Below are 19377 nucleotides of genomic sequence, written 5' to 3'. Positions count from 1 at the left end.
CGGATTTTTTTTTAAAGAATTTGATATAATGGTAATTTACAGAAATTATTTATACCGAACAGAACGAGAATAGTAATATAAAAAACTCCCTGAAGTAAAATGTATTCATCACCATTGTTATTCCTACCATTGTTATTCTTACTTGAGAGTAGAGGTGAGCAAACGGGTAAACCAACCCGTATTACCCAACCCATATTCAACCCAAATTAAATTTACCAAACCCATAATTTAATCCTTATTATTTCCTAATATGGGTTGGGTATGAGTTTCGTTGAGTAGGGTTGGGTAACCCAAATTATTTTATTTTTATTTTTTTATTTAACATGTATTTGACTCATTTAACACATTATTATTCGTTTAACACGTTTTTCACGTTTTTAACATTTTTAATATGTTTTTCACACGTTTTTGACACGTTTAACACGTTTTTGACACATTTAACACATTTTTGACACGTTGAACACGTTTTTCATGTTTTTGGCATGTTTAACACGTTTTTGACACGTTTTTGACACGTTTAACACATTTTGACACATTTTTGGCACGTTTAACACGTTTTAACACATTTAACACGTTTTGAAACATTTAACATGTTTTTCACATTTTTGATACGTTTCACACGTTTTTCACGTTTTTGGCACGTTTTAACACGTTTTCCACGTTTTGACACGTTTAACACATTTTCGACACGTTTAATACGTTTTTCACATTATTGACACGTTTCACACGTTTTTCACATTTTTGGCACATTTAACACGTTTTCCACGTTTTGAGACGTTTAACACATTTTGATACGTTTTTCACGTTTTCGACACATTTAATACGTTTTCGACACGTTTAATACGTTTTTCACACATTCAATACGTTTAGCACATTTGACACGTTGGACACTATTTTCATGTTTTGACATGTTAAACACGTTTTTAACACGTTTGACACATTTTTCACGATTACGACACATTTAACACATTTGGACACATTTTTCACGTTTTTGGCACATTTAACACGTTTTGACATGTTTAACATGTTTTTCACGTTTTTCACATTATTAACACGTTTAACACGTTTATAACATGTTTAACATGTTTTTCACGTTTTTGGCACGTTTAACACGTTTTGACACATATTGCACGTTTGTGGCACGTTTAACACGTTTTCCACGTTTTTGGCACATTTTGATACGTTTAACACGTTTTTGACACATTTAACATGTTTTTCACATTTTTGACACGTTTAATATGTTTTCACACGTTTAATGTCAAACGTGTCAAAAATATATTAAACGTGTCAAAAACGCAAAAAACGTGTTAAACGTGACAAAAACGTGTTAAACTCGACAAAAACGTGTTAAAACTTATCAAAACGTGTTAACGTGCAAAAAAATACGTTAAACATGTCAAAATATGTTAAACGTGTAAAACGTGTTAAAATGTCAAAAACGTGTTAAGCGTGCCAAAAACGTGTTAAACATCTTACAAACGTATTAAACATGTTACAAACATGTTAAACGTGTTAAGAATATGAAAAACGTGAAAAACATGTTAAAAATGTCAAAAACGTATTAAACGTACCAAAATGTGAAAAACATGTTAATGTGTGAAAAACGTGTCAAATATATTAAAAACGTGTTAGACATGCCAAAAACGTGAAAAACATATTAAATGTGTGAAACACGTGTTAAACGTGTGAAAACGTGTTAAACATATCAAAAACGTGTTAAAATGTTAAAAACGTGTTCAAATGTTAAAAACGCGTTAAACGTGCCAAAAATGTGAAAATCGTATTAAACTTATCAAAAACGTGTTAACGTGTTAGTTATGTTAAAAACGTGTTAAACGTGCTAAAAACGTAAAAAAAAAACGTGTTTTATTTGTCAAAACGCGTTAAACGTATTAAACATGTCAAAAACGTGTTAAACGTGACAAAAACGTGTTATTAGTATGAAAACGTGTTAAACATGTCAAAACTTGTTAAACGTGCCAAAACGTAAAGACGTGTTAAACGTGTGAAAAACATGTTTTAAGTGTGAAAACGTGATAAAAATATTAAAAACGTGTTAAACGTGTAAAAAACGTGTTAAACATATCAAAAACGTGTTAAAATGTCAAAAACGTGTTAAACGTGTCAAAAACATGTTAAACGTGCCAAAAACGTGAAAATCATGTTAAACTTATCAAAAACGTGTTAAATATGTTTAAAATGTGTTAAACGTGCCAAAAACGTGTTAACGTGTTAGATATGTTAAAAACGTGTTAAACGTGCCAAAAACGTAAAAAAATGTATTAAACTTGTCAAAAACGCGTTAAACGTATTAAACATGTCAAAAATGTGTTCAACGTGACAAAAATATCAAAAGTGTGTTAAACGTGTCAAAAACGTGAAAACGTGTCAAAAATGTGAAAACGTGTGAAAAATGTGTTAAACGTATGAAAAACGTGTTAAATGTGTGAAAAACATGTTATAAGTGAAACGTGTTAAAAATATTAAAAACGTGTTAGATGTGTGGAAAACGTGTTAAACGTGTGAAAATTATGTTAAAAATGTCAAAAACGTGTTCGACTTACAATTGGAAGATTATTAGTTTATATTGGATTAATAATATATAATTAAACTAAATTTATATAATTTGGGTAATTTGGGTAACCCTAACCCAATCCAAATTAAACTCAACCCATACTCAACCCAACCAATACTTAACCCAACCCATATTAACCAACCGAAATTAATATTTTGGGTTTGGGTTAGGGTTGGGTTTGGGTAAACCCATATTATGCTCACCCCTACTTGAGAGTAGCTTAAGGAGCCCTATTTTTTTTGGATTCAGGTTATTTAAAAAAATTGGTATTAATTTTGAGGAGGTGTAGATTTTTTTGGAAGTATTATTAAATTAAGTGATAATCACGTTATCAAACACTAACTCAAATAGTATTAATATATATGAAATGATATAATTTAGGAGAAGTAATGGCGACAATGTAATTGGCTGAAAAAATAAAAATTATGAATGTTCTCACTTTACAATTTTTTATTTTTTTTTTTAGCAAATTACTTAATGCCACGGATTTACTCACCCAATTTTCCTCTATTTCACTTATCTTCATAAAATAAAAAATAAAATGCATTTTAATATTTTAGTTGATGAATGGAGTATATATAATATTTTTTTAATTTTGGTTATTTAAATAATTCGAATTGAATCCGGCTATATCTTCTCTTTGTTAAATTAATTTAGGTAAATCATTACAAATTGGAATGGATAATAGTAATTTAATGGAGTTAAGTTTCAATAACTATTGTAGCACATTAAAAAGTAACCGGTAAATTCAACTAATTAATACATCAAAGTTAAACAACTTTTTAACTTTATATGAAATTGAGAATGTCATAGGAAACTATAAGTAAAATGTAGTTGTTCTATAATTAAAATTTTAATTATAAACAACTAGCATGACAAGAATCTAAAGTGAAGCTTAAAATATTCTAAAATTTAAATGGACAATACTAATATTTTAAAACATATTATAGGTAATAAATATTAGTAGACTACAATAAATTACTCTCCAATTATTTAGAGATTAAGCAAATGATTTAATTTGTATAATTATTAAGTTATATAGTTGAAGGTCAAAGAAAACACATCCATCTTGTACCATTAAATGAGCTTCACAATATCGAAGATTCATTTGTCGCATGTATCTAGGTTTCTCAATGGGTCGGAAGGACTTCCAAGCCATTAGGATTTTGGGGCGTTTGTTCTTGTGTATGTTATTTTAGAATTATATAAGATATACAAATCAAACGATGAATTGATGCCAAATTGTATATGCTATGTCTTGTTTATGTCGCATCCAAATGTCACATGCCGACATCTTGATTAAGCTTACACTATGCGATCCGATCTGTTCCAATCCAATACTTGTCGTTGTACATCTATTTTATAATTTGTGCTTTGGGATCATTCTTTAGTTCAATTGAGGAAACATCTAAAAACATATTAAAAAATAATTATAGATAAATCAAGTTTTATAAGCTATCTATAAGCTTAATTTATTGGAAAGAGGAAATTATCCCCTCGGTAAAGAGATTGCCCCGATCACGATCTAGATCTATATAAATAGATCGCTATCTATAATTTTAAGATACGGACAATTAATTTCTTATAGATAATTGTTATAATGATTTTTTTAAAATTGGTTATTGCAAGAGTAAATTGAGTTTATCAAAGTTGTCAAAAAAAAGTAAAAAAAATATATATTATATGTCAAAAAGTAAAAAAAAAATGTGTTATTTGAATTTTTTTATATATAATATGATCTACAAATTTGATTAAAAAAATCATTTTTTTCATTAAAAAAAATTACTCTTAATCTTTACTTTATTAATTATTAAAATTATTATTATATAAATATAAATAAAACCACTTTATTTATTATTTTAATAATTATGAGAATTTATTTTAATTATAATTATAATAATAATAATAAAATATCAATTTCTAAAATGATTAGAAATCTCTTTATTACATATCCTTATTTTATAAATTTAAAAATATCAACTTTGTGGGTAGGTATAATAAATTTTATAGAAGAGACTGTTGTTATCTAAAAAGAATGTTACGGACCTATTTATATTTGATGGTATTTACAGATAAATTTACATTAATCTTTAGAAAATTAATATTTTAAGGGTAAATTTAAAATGATTAAAAAGATATTAGATTTTACCGATAAATATAATAAGTTTTATAAATGGTAGATTAATTAATTAGACATTAATCTCCAGAGATATGACTGCATTTATTTTTATATATACATAAACCAAATTAAATTATAAACAAAATTGAAATTGAAATTAAGGTAAGTATACTTAATTTTAAGGTAGATTGGACATTACTTTCTAAAGAGTTATTATTTTTAAAAGAGATTTGAAACTATTTATACTTTTAAAGGTAAGTAGTTAATTTTTATTATAGGAATGGTAAGTAATAAATTTGTATATTAATATTTAATAATGAATATTTGTCTAAAAATTGTGAAAATACATTTAATGAGGGATAAATGGAAAATAAATATTTTTTATAAACATAAATTCGAATTAAAGTTGATTGCAAAAATCTTGTAAATAACTATTTTGTTTTAAAGTATTAAGTTTTGTTTTAAGATTAAAAAATGTAATCTTTGATAAGATTCTAAATTATTTGAAATTAATTTCAATTTCTAAGAAAAACAAGTTTCTTTTTATGTATAAATAAAACATCTCCTCTCCTCTCTCCTTACAACATTCTTTGCTTAAAAAAAAACAGAGCTTGAACATGGAAAGAGACAGTGTGAATCCTATGTCTCTCACTCTGAGTCTTGTAAGAATTTAACCCAATTTCTTAATTTGTCTTTCGTTTTATTTCTCATTCAATTTCCGGCCAAATCTTGAAAAAAAAATACGAACTTTATTAAATTTTTAATTGTTTTATTTATCTCTCACAAAAAAAAAACAGGGGGGGATTTTCCGGCAGGAAGCGGCGGTTCCTCCGGCAGAGGAGGTGGCAGAGGCGGCGGCGGGCAGTCTGGGCAGAAGAGTTGATTCAGGAAAAAGAAAGGAAGTAGTGGGTGGGCAATCAGGGCAGAGGAGGGAGACGGTATTGGAGATAGGCAGAGTAAGATCAACGGCTAGAACTCTGTCAGAAGAGGAGTACGAGGGTGAAGAAATTGACGGCGGCGCCGGCAGGAAGAGGAAAAGGTATCACCGTCACACCGCCGACCAAATCAAAGAACTGGAACTGTACGGAATCTCTCTCTCTCACTCTCTAATACTTTATGCATGTCATTAATGATCTAAAATCAACTTAGTTATTGTCTTCTTGATTGTAATAAAATATCTTACTATGTTTTTTAACAAAAGATTTGAGAAAACTTTAAAACTTTAAAATTATTTTTCTTAAAGTATTTTTATTAGGGTCGAATCAAAATAGATTTATATTTATCTATTTTTTATCTCTATTAATTTATAAAATTAAATAAAAATGTTTATATTTTAATATCTTACTATATTTTTTTAACAAAAGATTGAGAAAACTTTAAATCTTTCAAGTTATATTTTTTTTTTTTTGTTAAAGTATATATATTAGAAATGATAATGAATCGAATCAAAATAGATTTATATTTATCTATTCAATAAGATCTATTTTTTTAACTTTATCAATTTATAAAATTAAAATAAATATGTTTATATTTTAAAATATTATAAATATATAAATAAATTAGTATTTTAGTTTAAGATAAATTTAATTGTAAAATCATTTAAAATAATCTTAATATAACAAATGTTAAACAATCTTATTAAATTTGATTTGACATAAAATATTCTATAATTTATTACCTATGTATTAAAATGTGGAACCAGAACAAATTTCAATTTGGGCTTAAAAAAATCATTGCCGGGATTGAATTTGAGTCATTCGGGTGACCGGACATGATTAATTACCACTATACATAACTGATTATGCTAACCCGGTTTGGTTCCGCCACTATGTTACATTATACTAATAAATTAAATTTTCTTTTATATATAGTCTGTATAGACACTCGCGTCTTCCCAATGAGTTACAAAGGCAGGAATTGGGAAATCGATTGGGGCTCTCTCCACAACAAGTGAAATTCTGGTTCCAGAATAGAAGAACCCAAACTAAGGTGACTATATTGCACAATAAAAGTTTTTATGGCTCGATTTAAACATTTAATAAAAGTTTAGAAGCTTATTTGGTATTTTCTTTTGCAGGCCATGAATGAGCGTAATGAGAATTCATCAATGAGAAATGAAATGGAAATGGTGAAGGAAGAAAACAACTTCCTTAGAGAAGTCCTTAAGAAAACTCTCTGCCTTAACTGTGGATTTCCAACTATGGATGCACAAGATTTGAGGATCAAAAATGCTCTTCTTCTCGCTGAGGTTCGTTTAATTCAAATTTAATATCGAATAATCACCTTTTTTTTACGAAAAAATAATTAAAAACATACTGTGTTCGTTGTTTTTCTAGTTCGAAAAGCTAAAAGCGGTTGTCAATGTGTCGGGATCGTCACCTGCTAGTGGGACATCGTGTGTTTTAGGAATAGAGGTGTCGAAGATTATGAAACTTGTTGGTCAAGCCACTGAAGAGCTTATCGATATGGAATCGTTGAAAGAACCTCTTTGGTCTCGCGGTATGGAAAATGGTAGTGGAATAATAAATAATAATGAGTATGTGAGAAGGTTTCGGTCAGGGGACTCGACAAATGAGAGTCGTGGAATGCGTATCGAGGTTTCGAGGGAAATCGTGACTGTCTTTGCTGACATAATTGAGCTTGTTCAATGTTTTATGAACGTGGTAAGATTTTTTATCAATGATTTCTGGAGAAGTTGTTTTTATTTTTGTGTAAATTATTCTTTAATTTATTTTGGTAGAATGAATGGAAGGATATGTTTCCTAGCATTATATCAAAGGCTACAAGTGTTGATGTTATTAGTGAAGGAAAAGGGAATCATAGAAATGGTGATGTTCAATTGGTAAAGAGTCAAACTTCTATTCATACAACTTGTAAATATACCCCTAAACTTTTTAGTCTGTTAAAGTTTAAGAATGAACTATATAATATTGCAGATGTTCGCCGAATATCAGATGCTCACTCCTACTGTTCCGATTAGGGAAGTGCACTTCGTTCGTCATTGTAGACAACTGAGTTTTAAGAAATGGGTAATTGTCGATTTCTCTGTCGCTAATAGTATCGAAGTTTCTGCAGTTAAATTTAGAAAACGTCCATCGGGTTGCATTATCGAGAATATATTGGAGGGCCATTGCAAGGTATAATTGAGAATGATGTTTATCATGAAATTAAATTTTTAAAAAATGTTTATAGTCATCATTTGTATAAGAGATGAATTGTTATTCTTTAGGTTACGTGGATTGAACATTTTGAATGTGAAAACATCTCTATCCCGACAAATTATCCTAGAATAATTAGCACAGCTTTCGGTGCTAGGCACTGGGCTACGGCTCTACAACAACAATGTGAACGACGCTCCTATATGATGACCACTCACTTTCCCACTTATGAGTCAAATGGTAATTGAACTCTTTTGGTTCTTTACTATTTTTTGTTGAGTTATTTTCATCACAAATATTTCATTTATGAATAAATGTGGAATAATGAAAATGTACATCTTCAATAAATGAAAAACTAACCAACCATTTTTTAGTTTATGGAAACCGTATAGGACCTGCGTCTGCTATGGAGGAGAGGAAAAGTATAATGATGTTGGCGAATAAAATGACGATAAATTTCTGTCGTTCGATTGGGTCAAGTCTCCATAAATCGACCAAGTTAACAAGCAAAAAAGAATATGACATTAGGGTTTCTATTAGGAAGAACTTAAATGAGCCTGGAGAACCTATTGGCGTGATCCTTTGCGCGGTTACATCAATATGGTTACCTGTCACTCGACTTGTCTTGTTTGACTACCTTAGTGATGAAAGTCGAAGACATGAGGTTTGACTTATTTCCTTTGCAATTGTGTTTGGATCATCTTGGATTATGGTGTAAGTAACTAGCTTAATTCTTTTGCTTTTGTTTATAGTGGGATGTTATATTGAATGGAAAACCAGCTGAATCCATAATAAACATGACCATGGGAAGCAACTCGGTTACAATTCAAGTGAGTTCTTTACTTTCCAGAAGTTTATTTTTTAATAATGAGTGATGTGATGAATGAGAGATCGAGTAAAATATTATTTGATTGAGTTCAGTTATTTAAATAACCCAAACTGAATAAGCAGTGTTTTTAAATGTTCGAATGTGATCTTCCTAAAGTTTGTATATTTTTACTAACACATTCATTCAATAGGGGATTAAGGGAAAAGAAGACGACATGAGGATAATGCAAGATAGCTCAACTAATGAATTCGAATCAATGTTGGTTTTTGCATCGTTGAGCATGTCCTCACTACAATCCAACTCAGCACGTGGCAACTCGGGGGAAATTGTGATGCTTCCCTCGGGGTTTTCGATCCTTCAAGAAGGGTTGGAGTCGAGGCCGATGGTATTCGATGGTTCGATGGATCAAGAGCATATGCTTAAATCAAAAGGGGCTGAAGAAGGAGGGCGTCAGGGATGCCTTCTAACTCTAGCTTTTCAAATCTTGGCAAACAATTCTCCAATGGAAGAACTGAGTATGGATTCAATGGAGTCTGTTACTAAACTTGTTTCGTTCACATTAAGAAACATTAAAATAAGTTTAAAGTGTGAGTGAAGGTAGATGCATTGAGAAGATTGAGATACTTCTATTGCATTATTAATTTAAACTTATTGAAGACCATTTTTATTTTTCCAATTAGTTAAAGAAACATGTAGAATTTTATTGGGAGGAATTTTTTCTTCATGTGGAATTATTATTTGTGGCCGATTTTTACAAACTTGTTTGGTTTTGCAATTTATTTCATGCATTGTGGAAACTTTAGTTAGACTTTTTTAAATGTCTCTAAAACTGTTGAAATATGAAAAATGATGAGTGTATGAGGATTAATTTTTAGGTGTCGGGTAAAAATTAGGGTTTCAATGAGGCGAATGAGGCGATGACTTAGATGCTTTTGTTCTTGTTTCTATATAGAAAGAGACTATTCTTTTTTATCTTAGTGGGACGGTATGTGTTTAGATGTTTGTTCATGAAAAAAATCTCGACCGAGTAAAATTTCATTATTACTAAAATATAGAGAAAATTTTCAATTGATCTCAAATCAAAGGTTCGTTTTATAGTTGAAATGACATCAATCTTGTCATACCAAATTATTTTTAGAAAAATGATCCTGTTAGAAAACATTTGAAAATTGTAACTAAACGAAAAATGTTATTAAATTTGTTAATATATACACATGCGTCAAACAAAATAGAAAAACATTATTTCGAATAAATCAATATCCCCAATAAAATATTTTAAAAAATATAATTTTTAAGAAAGTTAATTTTTTTTGTTCCAAACCTAGCTAAAGCTCGAGTAATGGCCACATAAACGACATCGACATATATCTATGATTACCAACGAAAGTTATAGAAACTGTACGTCGCTATTGACTTTAGCGACTGTCATTTAAGCTATAATGACACATTTTTCGTCGCTATCTTTCTTCATATACTTGCCAAAATACTGATTTTATACTAGTTCTTAATCCCTAATTTTCTAAAATATTAATTTTATTGATTTAATTATATATATATATATATTTAAAACGGAAATATTCTAAATACAACATATTCATCCTAACACAACACATCAAGGTATACAAGTCTATTATTCTAATTATCCTAATATGATGAATAGGAATAGTGATTGGTTAGTTGTTTGAATCAAAAACAACAGGCAAGATTAATATGATGAATGAGAATAGTGATTGGTTAGTTGTGTGTAAAACAAAAACAATAGACAAGATAGAAGAACGACGAACAAATAAATTGGTGTATCAACAGTAGGTGGTGTTGATTACCGAACTATATATCGAACTCAATATTCCACTTTATCAAATCAAGAATTTGTGTGATCTTAATGGGCAATTTGATGATCTTGACGATGATAACATAATGATAGAAAGTGAATATAATAAGCTCGACGATATAGTAACGTAAAAGGAGAAAGTGAATATGATGATGAAGCATCGACAAAAAATAACGAGGAATCGGATAACTCATCTAATGACATGTTTTAATTGCAATTTATGAATAGACATTTAAATTTATATATTAGTTCAATTTGTATTTACAAATTATGATTGAAATGTATTGCATTGTATACATGTTTTTTGCACAATGAAATAACATTTGAATAGCATTAAATTGCATTAGGTGAAGAGAATGATAGTTTTAGTTTAGACATTTTTTAGAATTTTTTGAAATATTAATTTTATTGATTTAATTTGACATATATATATATATATATTTAAAACGAAAATATTCTAAATCTAACATATTCATCCTAGCAGAGCAAGGTATACAAGTCTATTATTTTAATTATCCTAATATGATGAGGCAAGATTAATATGATGAATGAGAATAGTAATTGGTTAGTTGTGTGTAAAACAAAAACAAGAGACGGGATAGAAGAACGACGGACAAATGAATTGGTGTATTAACAGGAGGTGGTGTTGATTACCGAACTATATATCGAACTCAATATTCCACTTTATCAAATCAAGAATTTGTGTGATCCTAATGGACAATTTGATGATCTCGACGATGATAACATAATGACAGAAAGTGAATATAATAAGTTCGACGATATAGTAACGTAACAGGAGAAAGTGAATATGATGATGAAGCATCGACAAAAAATAACGAGGAATTGGATAACTCATCTAATGACATGTTTTAATTGCAATTTATGAATAGACGTTTAAATTTATATGTTAGTTCAATTTGTATTTGCAAATTATGATTGAAATGTATTGCATTGTATACATGTTTTTTGCACAATGAAAAAATATTTGAATAGCATTAAATTGCATTAAGGGAAGAGAATGATAGTTTTAGTTTAGACACTTTTTAGGGTTTGAATTTATAAGCTATTTTGTAATATACTAAACCACCTTCCAACTTATTTTGTAACTTTTATGTAATATTATGCTGTGAAAAAAATTGCAAAATAATTTTAAAAAACATTCGATATATGTTGTTTTCACTCAATAGTTCAAATTTTTTTTAATTTTTATGTTATGATTTTGCAGGTAAGTTTACAATTTAATTTGTATTACTATGTTAAAGAATAAATTACAAATTTTCTCTTTACATTTAAGTTTCAAAATGAGTTGTAAACAATTACATCTTATAAATTTATAATAATGTAATATATTTTTGTAGCATATATAATTTAATTTTGTTGTTAAATCACTGGTAAAATATTAAAAAATGTATGCTTTATTTTTCCTTACATGGTTAATAGTTAAGTATTTGCAATTTTTAATATTTTGAGTGAGTTTAAAACTAAAAAATAAAATGTGTATTAGTGTGCAACTTATTTGACAATCTATATTTATTTGTACGTAGTTAATAAATTGAAATTATTTTAATAATATTTTAATGGTAGAAATGGTTAAAAATTCTAATCAACTTAGTAAATTTTAAAATTTTAGAAACATAATTTATTATTTTATTGAAAATGTATTATGTTGTTAATAAATTATATTTTGTTGAAAAAATCAGGAAATTGTTTTTTAAGAGAAGCAATTAGACTTTATCAACATATTTTTCAACCTATATTATATGTTATGTTGTAATTATTATCGCAAAATTTTGAGTCGGTAAAAACTTTGGAATAAAATAAAGTCAAAAATATATTTAAATGTTTAACGATATAATTTGTAACATTGATTCAAAATAGTGTTGTTTTTTATAGTTACAATGTTTAAATTCTTTAAAAAAAAAGTTAACTTATCGAAGGAAATATGAATTTGAAACTTAACGACTATTTTAGCAATATTTGTTTTAAAATATTTTAATTTTTTGTCGAAATTGTTTAAATTACCAAATATGTTGCAAAATTTCACTATCTTGTTTTTTAGTCAATTATGATTTGCAATTCAATTATTTTGCCAACATTTTATTTTATGTTATAAATATTAGTAGCTAAATACTGATATTTTGTAGTGATATCTCTAACCTCTCAACTATTATATATTATAGTGATTTCAATGTCTCTAATTATACTCGTTATATAGAGAAAATGTTGTTTGATTTACAACTCTCATTAGCTAGATCGATAAATCAGTCAACCCAAAAGTACTATAATCTCGTCATCCCAAATCTTTAAAAAACTGCTTTCCTAAAAAATCATGTTTTCAGACCTACAAAATTGTTGAAATTTTATTAATTTTTAATTATTTTTGCAACAATTATTTTATATATGAACAAAATATTACAAGTACTCACAAATCCATTAATTTAAAGGAGATAGTAAAAAACAATTGAGTAAAATATTAAAACCAAAAATTGAAAAATCATTAAAAGAAACATGAAATTTATATGACAATGTGTGTTTAAACAAATATGAAGACCATACATGAAAAAATAGTGATCTACAAGTAATAATGTGAACAAATTTAACAACAACAAAATAAATGATAAAATCGACGGACATATACAACACTGAACAAACATGTCAAGAAAGTCATGGTCGCAAGAAAGCAACTCTTCAAACAACTCTTCAAACTAATAAGATATGTAGTTGTCAATGATCAACCATCGCACTTAGATAGAAGCATATAAATAATTGGTTATGATTTTGAAAAGTATGTTGCCACAAGAGGACCTTGAAGGGTACTTGTCCTCGTGTGAGGGAGAAGAAAATGATTGGGTAATCTGAAAGAGGATGCGGTAACGCGGGAGAGAAGAAGATTAAGATTAAGAATGAAGGCTTTCGTTGATATAGAGGGAATTGAAAAGCACATAGAAAAAAGTATCAAAATTTTGTTATTATAGATAGGTGACAAAAACCAAAGTCACATAATTGTACATCCCCATATATAAACTAGAATTGAATTTGAAATTCATTTAAATACTATAAAATAATTTATAACATAAAACTTATATAATAACTGTGTAGACTATAATAAATTATTCTCAAATTTCTTAGAGATTAATGTAATGATTTAATTTGAATAATTATTAAGTAAATAATACAATATTTTTATATTAATATAATATTTAGATAATATATTTAGTAAAAACTCATTTATTTAACAAATTTGATAATCACGAAAATAAAAGAAAGCACAATCCAAATAAACCATTGGATGGTCTTCATGTGGATAGATGATCAACCTTTTTTTTCGTACTCTTATATGTTCCTCAATTGAGTCGTTAGGACCTCTAAGTCCATTAAGGTTTCACACGCGTATATATTCCTCAATTGGGTTGTTAAGACCTCCAAGCCCATTAGGGTTTCGCACCCGTATAGGGTTCCTAAATTAGGTTGTTAGGACCTCCAAGCCCATTAGGGTTTGGCACGCGTATAGAATTCTTCAATTGGATTATTAGGACCTCCAAGTCCATAATTAGGGTTTTGGAGTGATAGGTCTTTAGTCACATTGTTATTATTCTTATATATAAATATAAATATATTTTGAATGCACAAAATATATATCAATCAAGCCGCGAAGCGATGATCAATTCTTTACACCATGCATACTCAATGTCGCAACCAATTGTCACATGCCTACGCCGCGATCAAGCTTGGATCGTGCAATTTGTTCTTGTTTGTTGTATACTTCTCTCACAATTTGATACCGATTCGTTTGTTGATCATTAGTTGGTTGAAATGAGGTATAATTTATAAACATACCTCAAATACCTTTTTATATTTTAGGTTTGTGAATGAAGCTATATCAATTTGATCCAACAGATCCCTTTAGAGATCCCTTTAGAGGCATGCTATTTTTTGTGCTTGGTTTCGATTATATGAAAAGAGGAAATTGATTGTTGTGAAGTGATGCCCAATTCCTTACTCCATGTGTCCATGAATATGAAAACCAATTGTCACATGTCTATGTCGTGATCAAGCTTCAATTGTGCAACCAGTTCTTCGTCGTTGTTCGCCCCCCTAGTGATGATCGAGATTCATTTGTTATCATTCATTGGTTCAAATGATGTATTATTTAAAAGTTTATATCAATTACCTTTTGTAAAATCAGAAGCAACTTAAATTACAAATTAACCTAATGGGTTAATTTGTAATTAAATTAACCCAATGAGTTAATTTGTAATTAAATTAACTCATTGGCAAGTTGTTTTTCATTTTTAGTTTCGACGTGAAATAGAGGAAATTGGTGGTTGCGAAGTTATGTCCAATTCTTTACCCCATGTGCAGTCAATGTCACAACTAATTGTCACACGCAGTCGACATTGTGATCAAGCTTCGACTTTTCGATCCAATACTCTTCATTGTGTGATTCCCTGGTGATTTGATTCTGAATTGTTTGTTGATCATTTCTTTGTTCAAATTTATCTAAAATATCTCATTTAAATTATGTCTTAGTGTTAGGGTTATCTTGAAGGGAACACTACTTTGTGTGCTTTAGATGTGAAATGAAAAATTTGTCCTAGTGACGGGATATATTGCGCATTTACACATTTTTTAGGATAAATTTTCTTTTAATTTTTAAAGATTTGTTAATTAAGGGTAAATTTAAAATTATTAATTGGATGATTTTAGATTTTACATAATAATTGGAGGACAAATATAATAAGTTTTTATGCTAGTAGATTAATTTATTCTCTCTAGAAAAATTGTGAATGCATTTATTATATACATATTTATTAAATATGGCATTATTTTTTGTTTTAATATTTTAATTCGCCTAACAAATTCTATAAACATACTTCTTTTGTAATACTTACAAAAAAAATGTCTCCTGTTATCTCCCTTACACAATTAAATCATGTTGTGGTAATGTGAGGGTACATATAATTTATTTTTAAGGATAAATTTTACATTATCTTTAAAGAATATTTTATGGTAAATTTAAAATTATCAATATATATATATATATATATATATATATATATATATATATATATATATATATATATATATATATATATATCTTCAAAATAAAGTTATCAATTTTGATGATAGGTATAATTAATTTATACATAAAATTATTATCTATATATAATTTGTGTAAATGCATCATGACATATTCTATTTTTTTTTTAAATAAACACAAGCCTTTACAATTATATCTTTTTCTTTAACTTTAATTTATGTAATTCTTAGTAAAAATTGAATATTGATTTTCTACTATTACTTGAGCTAATACATTGGATTACATTAATGAAAATGTAATGGAATATTATTATATTGAAGGAATTTATTTATGTTTAATATGAATAAGAGATTAATTTATAATTTTATGTATGCATGTTGGATTTTACTTTCTAAGAGTTATTATTTTAAAAGAAATTTGAATATATATATATATATATATATATATATATATATACTTTTGAGGAAAGTAATAAATATTATTAATATTTAATGATTGTGTGAATATACGTATTGAGAGATAAAAAAAGAAAGAAATATATTTTATTACTTTAAGTGTAAATTTAAAATTATAGTTTTGAGATCAGTATGAGTAATATTCATAGGTGAATTGAACATTAATATTTTGATAATTGTGTATAAATATGGTCAAAGATAAAGAAAAAATAATAATGAAAAGGAATAAAAATAATTACAAAAATAAATAAAGAATTAAGTGTAATGTTATTCCTTATATAAATTAATTCATTTTTAAAGATATCAAATTAATCAGTAAAAATGTAAATGTAATTAATGTATCATTTATTTCTTCTTATTTTTGTAAGTAATAATAATGTTTCTATAAAATTTCAATTACAAAAAAAAAAGTATTTCTATGTATATTATTACAAATTAAGGGATATTATTTATAAAACAAATAAACATATATTTTAATATCATTAATGTAACAATCTATTAGATTCATTTATTTATTTTTATAACATTTTTAAAATATTAAATATTACAAATAATTTTAATCACTTACCAAAGAAATCAATTTCTATATCTAAAAAAGGATATTAATTATTAAAAAACTTTAAATTTTGAATTATTTTAAAAATACCTTATTTTTTATGTACATTGTTTGGAATTTATTTTTTTTTAAAATTTAGGGGAGAAAAAAATAATGATTGTGATGATTTTAAGGAAATAATGATTATTTTTGGTAAAAAAAACTTAAATGATATTAATATATACAAATAAAATAAAAAATAATAATTTAAAATATAGAGTATTTTAATATTTTGACTAATAAAATGAGTGATTTGATTGTTAAGAAGTAATTAATTAGAAAATTAATTTTATTTAAATTATTTTAAAAATCTAAATGCTAAGGGTGTTTTATTTTAATTATAACTTAATTGGTAACCTGATAAATTATTTAATATAATTTGAAATATTACTGGTCAAAAAATTTCTTCATGCCAATCTCACACTCAGTCTCTTAACAATTTTCCAACTTGTTTTCTTTCAACAAGGTTAATAAATGAGTAAAATCATTCCTTTTATATATAATTTGAATTTAGTATATAGAGAGAGAGTTAGATTAGATATTATATTAGTTATGATTTAGATAATTCAATTTAATATTTTTTTATAATTTGAAATTTTTTTATTAAGTTTTTATAATTTTTATAAACCATTTAATTATAAAAAATTGTGGTTCAATTTTAAATATTTTAATATAACTTTTTTATACTTAATTTTATTTATTTATTGATAATAGTTATAGTAATTCTTAAAAGAACAAATGATAAATGATAACTGATCTTAAGTTGGAGCAGGGGCAGAGTGGGCCTAGCTTTGGGCTGCCCAATCGACAAATGTAATTTTTTACCGTTAAAATAAAAATAAAAAATGAATTTGTTAATTTTTATCCTAAACAATCAGGCTAAATGATTTTATGATTTAAAACACTATTATTAAATGGGCTTCAATTTAAAGAGGAGACGGTATAATTGGTTTGAGTAATAATTGGGAAGCGAAAGATTTGTAGCAAATGTACAGCGAACTGATGTGAAAGGCGGGCGGACGCATGATGACTTAACATTTCAAATGTTTATTTATTTCTCTCCTATTCATTAATAATTTTTCTCTCTTTTCTTTATTAATCATTCATTTTTTTATCTCTTTTTCAATCTCTATTAATAATTAATTTTTATAGTTAATGTGTAAATATATATTTATATATTTTATTATTTAACTTATTTATAAAATTTATAATAATAATAATAAAGACAATAATAAATTAAATAATAAAATATATATTTTCAAATATATATTATATTTGATAAATATATATTTAAGAGAATAAAAAATTAAATATGAAAATTCTTACTTTTGTAATTAATTATTTATGTCCTCTATTAATATATATATATATATATATATATATATATATATATATATATATATATATATATATATATTTATTTGTGTTAATAATTTATTTATTAGTTTTTAGAATGAGTTATAATAGAAAATAAATTTTATTAAGATAAACTTACTCAAATCAAATCATACTAATATTCAAAATAAATATAACTCAAATTATGATATTATAATAAGAAATAACCCAGTATGAGAATATAATAAGGAAGAATATATAAAATTTTGAGTTAATTAAGTTTATAATACAATTTACAAGAAAATGAAATATAAAAAAAAAATTAAAGAGAGAAACAAGGGAAAACAAATATTAAAGAGTTTAAGTAAAAATATATATAATTTTAAAAATTATATATTTATATATTTATTTTATTTAAGGGAATTTGGTGAGGGAATATCATAATCTTATTCGCTGAAAAAATCAAATAATTTCTCTCTTTTCTCTCTTTCCTCCCACTTTTACATTTTCCAACAATGATGGTGATGTCACGTCATTCCCTCACCAAATTCCCTCACTCTATCACTCCTCATAAATTATATAGAGGAGAGAGAAATCATTAATTTAAAAAAATAAATAAGAATTTTTATATTTAATTTTTTATTATCTTAATTTATCAAATATAATATATATTTTTTTATTTGATTTGTTATTATCCCTATTATTATTATTATTTTAAATTTCTTATAAATAAATAAATTAAATAATAAAATATATAAATATATATTTATAAATTAACTATAAAAATAAATTATTTATAGAGATTGAAAAAGAGATAAAAAAAATGAATAATTAATAAAGAGAAGAGAGAACAATTATTAATGAATAGGAGAGAAATAAATAAACATTTGAAATGTTGAGTCATCATATCTGGTTAGCCTTCCACATTACATTCGCTGTAAATTTTTTGCTCCCTCTATTATTACTCAATTTGTTAATATCGTGAGCTTCTTAAGCTTACCAGAGTTGGTCCTGCATATGAGTGTTGTTGGACTTATTTTACTATCCTATATACATTAAAAAAAATTATATTATTATAATCAATAATTTGTTTTGTATTTGTCCAATAATAATTATAACTTTTTTTACTTATAGTTAGAAAAGTTGGAAAAATATATTTTTGGTTTGAATACGAAATTAGTATAATCCAAACTTAATTCGTTGTAGGCTATAAGATTTCGGCAAGAAGAGGTGGTTGCGCCGTCGGTGAGTGGCAGTCAAGTAATTATAAGGTCAGAGAGAACGGTGATGACGAAGTAGACGGCACCAACAAGACGAAGACAAGGTTTCAACGTCACTTTCCTAACCAAGACAGAGAAATGGAAATGTACGGTAATCTCTCTGAAACATCTCTAAATCTAAATTTCTGATCTAGAATAGAGATGGTGGAACCTACTCAT

At 26.5% G+C, this 19377-nt stretch overlaps 1 protein-coding gene across 1 annotated transcript; it reads left to right on the top strand.

The window, feature by feature from the left end:
* Positions 1–5311: 5311 nt before the first annotated feature.
* LOC124944927 (homeobox-leucine zipper protein GLABRA 2-like) lies at positions 5312–19347 on the top strand. The gene is made up of 12 exons (XM_047485274.1): positions 5312–5356; positions 5492–5775; positions 6566–6683; positions 6772–6942; positions 7031–7357; positions 7435–7536; positions 7631–7831; positions 7924–8092; positions 8227–8516; positions 8605–8682; positions 8872–9196; positions 19145–19347. The coding sequence occupies exons 1-12, from the start codon at positions 5312–5314 to the stop codon at positions 19345–19347; spliced, it is 2313 nt and encodes a 770-aa protein (XP_047341230.1).
* Positions 19348–19377: the final 30 nt, after the last annotated feature.

This window comes from Impatiens glandulifera, chromosome 7 (genome assembly GCF_907164915.1).
Source record: "Impatiens glandulifera chromosome 7, dImpGla2.1, whole genome shotgun sequence".
Lineage (NCBI taxonomy): Eukaryota > Viridiplantae > Streptophyta > Magnoliopsida > Ericales > Balsaminaceae > Impatiens > Impatiens glandulifera.
Note: the sequence above shows the minus strand (reverse complement) of the source record. Positions and strands in the feature narration are given on the sequence as shown.

Coding starts and splice junctions, on each gene's coding strand:
- LOC124944927 (XM_047485274.1), top strand. CDS start 5,312: ATGGAAAGAGACAGTGTGAATCCTATGTCTCTCACTCTGAGTCTT. Junction 8,093..8,226: donor TCCCACTTATGAGTCAAATG/GTAATTGAACTC, acceptor ACCATTTTTTAG/TTTATGGAAACCGTATAGGA. Junction 8,517..8,604: donor ATGAAAGTCGAAGACATGAG/GTTTGACTTATT, acceptor TTTTGTTTATAG/TGGGATGTTATATTGAATGG.